General features: G+C 30.1%; 1 protein-coding gene across 1 annotated transcript; it reads right to left on the bottom strand.

The window, feature by feature from the left end:
* LOC110669390 (WAT1-related protein At1g43650) lies at nucleotides 1-3287 on the bottom strand. The gene is made up of 7 exons (XM_021831043.2): nucleotides 3062-3287; nucleotides 2879-2941; nucleotides 2660-2776; nucleotides 2320-2575; nucleotides 2048-2206; nucleotides 1017-1168; nucleotides 1-368 (listed from the first exon to the last, which is right to left on the bottom strand). The coding sequence occupies exons 1-7, from the start codon at nucleotides 3262-3264 to the stop codon at nucleotides 233-235; spliced, it is 1086 nt and encodes a 361-aa protein (XP_021686735.2). The 5' UTR covers nucleotides 3265-3287; the 3' UTR covers nucleotides 1-232.
* Nucleotides 3288-3492: the final 205 nt, after the last annotated feature.

Here is a 3492-nt window from a genome sequence, read left to right as displayed (position 1 = left end):
TTGATTATTGTTGTAGGGTTTAATTAACAAAATGCATAAAATTTACTATTTTTTTGAAAAATTTTCACACTTTTCAGTTCAGATATTTTAGAAAATCAAAACTGAAGGGAAAAAAAAAAAAACCAATATATATGTGTAAAGAAAAAAAAATCATATAGGAGAGACTCTTGAAATGATGATTTTTGGAGCATTTTGTAAAGGATCATTTGCTACAGTTCCATCATCCCATCACCTAGTGATGTGTAATGCACTCCAATGTGATCAGATCAGTTTCTGTATTGTGATTTGTTACACTTTTTCCTTCTTCTTTGTTCTTGCCCCACAATACTCCATAAAGCCCACTCACAAGCAAAATTGCTCCACCAACACTGCCATACACATGTTAAAAAAAAAAAAAGGACTTTTTGTCAATTGTCACTGTCTATATTTTCATGATTTGATTAGTCATGGTACTATATTTTTTTATCTATAAAAAAATAGTTCATTAAAGGTATGTTCTTTGATATGATCACACAGTCACTATAAATAGTAGTTCAAATTTTGTTAGGTAATTTTCAAAGGTTTAACATGAAGATATTTGTCCATCAAACTACTTTACAAGTTTTGAAAATAAATAAATTTATTTATTTATAATAATTTTTAAATTTATAAATTAAAAAAAATAAATTAAAAACCTAACTTTTTATTTTTAACGCTTATAAATTAATTTAATTAAATATTTTATTATATTATTTTTATTTATTTTTAAAATTTTTTATATAAATCTCATTTAATATTTTTTTTTATTATCTTAATAATAAATATATTTATAAACTATTTTTAAGAAAATACATAACTACTTAATAGTATTTTAACTAAATATGTAGTTAAAAATTTTAAAAGTTTATAAACTCAAATCAGTTTAGGTGCTTATAAATGAAAAACTTGATGTTTTTAGATCCCATTACATTTTATTTTTAATTTGTCTATGTATATATATATATATGGGAAATGAGAAAAAGGTTAAGGATATAGACCTTCCCAAATGAAGGGTTTCTTTCCACAAGAATATAGAGAAAATGGCCGTAATGATGAGTGCTAATGGAGTGAACATTGAAGCAAAAACTGGTCCTTTCTTCTCTATTGTCCAAACTTGCAGCCAGTAAGAAATTCCATTAACAGTTATGCCCTGAAATTTTCACTACATGATTAGTTAAAATGAAGAAGGCTTACAAATCCACATTAATATTTACATGATGTGATAGGGCATTAGGGAGCAATACAATATTCATAACCAACAAACAATGATATGGACACACCAACAATGGGTTTTGATGAATTATTGAATAAGACATTCTCCTATCCCTTGGGAGGAAATTGCTTCCATGTTTAGGAGAGAAAGAAAGGGATAATAATATCTTCTACTGTGCAATTTTGAAGTAGTGTTACATGCAATTTCTTAATGCTTATTAGTTACTAATCCTTAATAGTTGATTTGAAATATCAAGATTTCCAATTGTCTAATGCAGCAAAATTGTGTCCAAGAGAGTCACAGATATATCTTTGTGGGATATAAATTAATTTTGGCAATCTTAAGGGTGCATTCATTCTCTCATACGGCTAGTATATAAATAATAATGTAATATTTTTCAATGGAGTTGAATCTTAATTGATAAGATAGGATAACTCCATCCTTATCCACTGAATATTGAAATTTAAATTAACTTCACACACGCATTAATAGTAAAATATTTATTAAAAAAAACATTTTATGATCTGATTCAAGGAAAAACAACTTTAATTTATCATAAAAAGAGATTGTAATGAAGGCTTAAGATATATATCAATTCATAGTATTATTTGGTAAATTTTGTTTTTGTAAAAAAAAATTGTACAAAACTATTGAGTTTTAATTCAATGATTTTAAAATTCTCTACAACATATCTCGATTTTGATTACAACTAATAATAATAATAATAATAAAAAGAAGATATGATCAAGTCAAAACCACAAAAAAAAAAAAAATTTATCAAAAGGAACTTAAGTTATGATGAATGAGAGTACTTACACAATAGGCCACAGCCAGGAGATGAACATCCCATCCAAGCTTCCAAGCTGATGGATTCCTCTCCACAGCCATCGCCCAAAAAGCTGACTGTATGCAGCAAAAGAAGCATTGCAGAGCAGTAAGACGCAGTTTGGCTGGATATTGCTTCACAATGGGACCCTAACAAACCAGCAAAAACAGCAACTACACTAGTTAAAACACAAATTTAAAGAAATGAACAAAGGTATATATACTTTATATTATATGACAGTGGAGAGGAGGAAAAAAATCACCTGCAAGACAAACCACAAAGACCAAAGTATGTTGGCTGAGATCATCAGGAGAGAACCTTTAATCCATTCTTCTCTAGAGCAACAACCCTTTAATGATGAGTCTTGAATATGGTCACCAAGAGTAGCTTGATTCCAGTTTATGAACTTCAAAGGAGGTCCCCTCACAAAAGCGAACACCAGAGCACCAGAAACAGCTATAGCAGAACCGATCAGTTTGGCAATTCCAGGCACATCCTTTATGGAAACAGTTTCCATCCTGAAATATTATTCAAAACCTCTCATCATGTATATAGAAAAAGATTTTAAGATAGAGTAAAAAATGAAAAGTTCATGCACTCACCTCAATAGTGCAGCCATTATAAAGGTTATGACAGGAATTATGTTAGTGGTTGCAGCAGCAAATGTTGCAGTTGTATTGTTGATTGCAACATAGTAAAGGTTCAAACTCAGAGTTAATCTGAAATTTTTTAAATTAATGCATGCATATTAGTCCGACTAATAATAATAATAAAAAAAAACTCTCTTCACTGAACAAAAGTGATTTTCAGGTAGTCCATACCCGCAAAAGGAAACCAAAAAGATCTTGCAAAGTAAACCATATGACAGTGGAGGTGCGTTCTTGCTGCAAGCAAAAATTCACCAAGAAGATCAGCTAATTAAGCCTCTAGGAAAGAGCTAGCTAGCAATAGAAACTAATTGAGAGACATAAAACATGTGTAGAAGGTGTTGTGATTAATTAAACCTGTCAAGAAAGATAGCAAATGGAGTCAATGTAACTGAGGCAAAAGCCTGCCTATAAACAACAAAAACAAAAGGGTTCATTCCTTTAGCAATTGCTGCCTTGGAGAACAAAGCCATGCCTGCATATACAAACTGTACAAAGAGCACTGCTATGTAAGGCTTATGGCTCTCCATTACACTGACATACTCAACTAGACTCTTCATAATGCACTATATCTTAGGTATGTTTTTTGGACTCTTTAATTACTTTTTTGAATCATAAGCTCATCAATATATAGAGAAGTCTTGCACTCACAATATAGTTTTTTTTTTTTTTTTTTTAACTTGGTCCCACTTTTTTTTTTCTTTCGTTTTTGGTGTATCTTCTGCTACATGCATGTCCACCCTTGAATACAAAACTTTTTGCTAGATGCGGCTTACAAGAAGGAAAAA

Source organism: Hevea brasiliensis, chromosome 12 (genome assembly GCF_030052815.1).
Source record: "Hevea brasiliensis isolate MT/VB/25A 57/8 chromosome 12, ASM3005281v1, whole genome shotgun sequence".
Taxonomy (NCBI): Eukaryota; Viridiplantae; Streptophyta; class Magnoliopsida; order Malpighiales; family Euphorbiaceae; genus Hevea; species Hevea brasiliensis.
The sequence above is the reverse complement of the archived record's forward strand: the minus strand, read 5'-3'. Positions and strand labels throughout refer to the sequence as shown.

Excerpts from the sequence above, each read along its gene's own strand:
- LOC110669390 (XM_021831043.2), bottom strand. The coding sequence starts at position 3,264 with ATGAAGAGTCTAGTTGAGTATGTCAGTGTAATGGAGAGCCATAAGCCT. Across the intron at positions 2,777-2,878 it reads TTTTTGGTTTCCTTTTGCGG|ATTAACTCTGAGTTTGAACC; the intron begins GTATGGACTACC and ends AAAAAATTTCAG. Across the intron at positions 2,207-2,319 it reads CTTTGTGGTTTGTCTTGCAG|GGTCCCATTGTGAAGCAATA; the intron begins GTGATTTTTTTC and ends CTGGTTTGTTAG.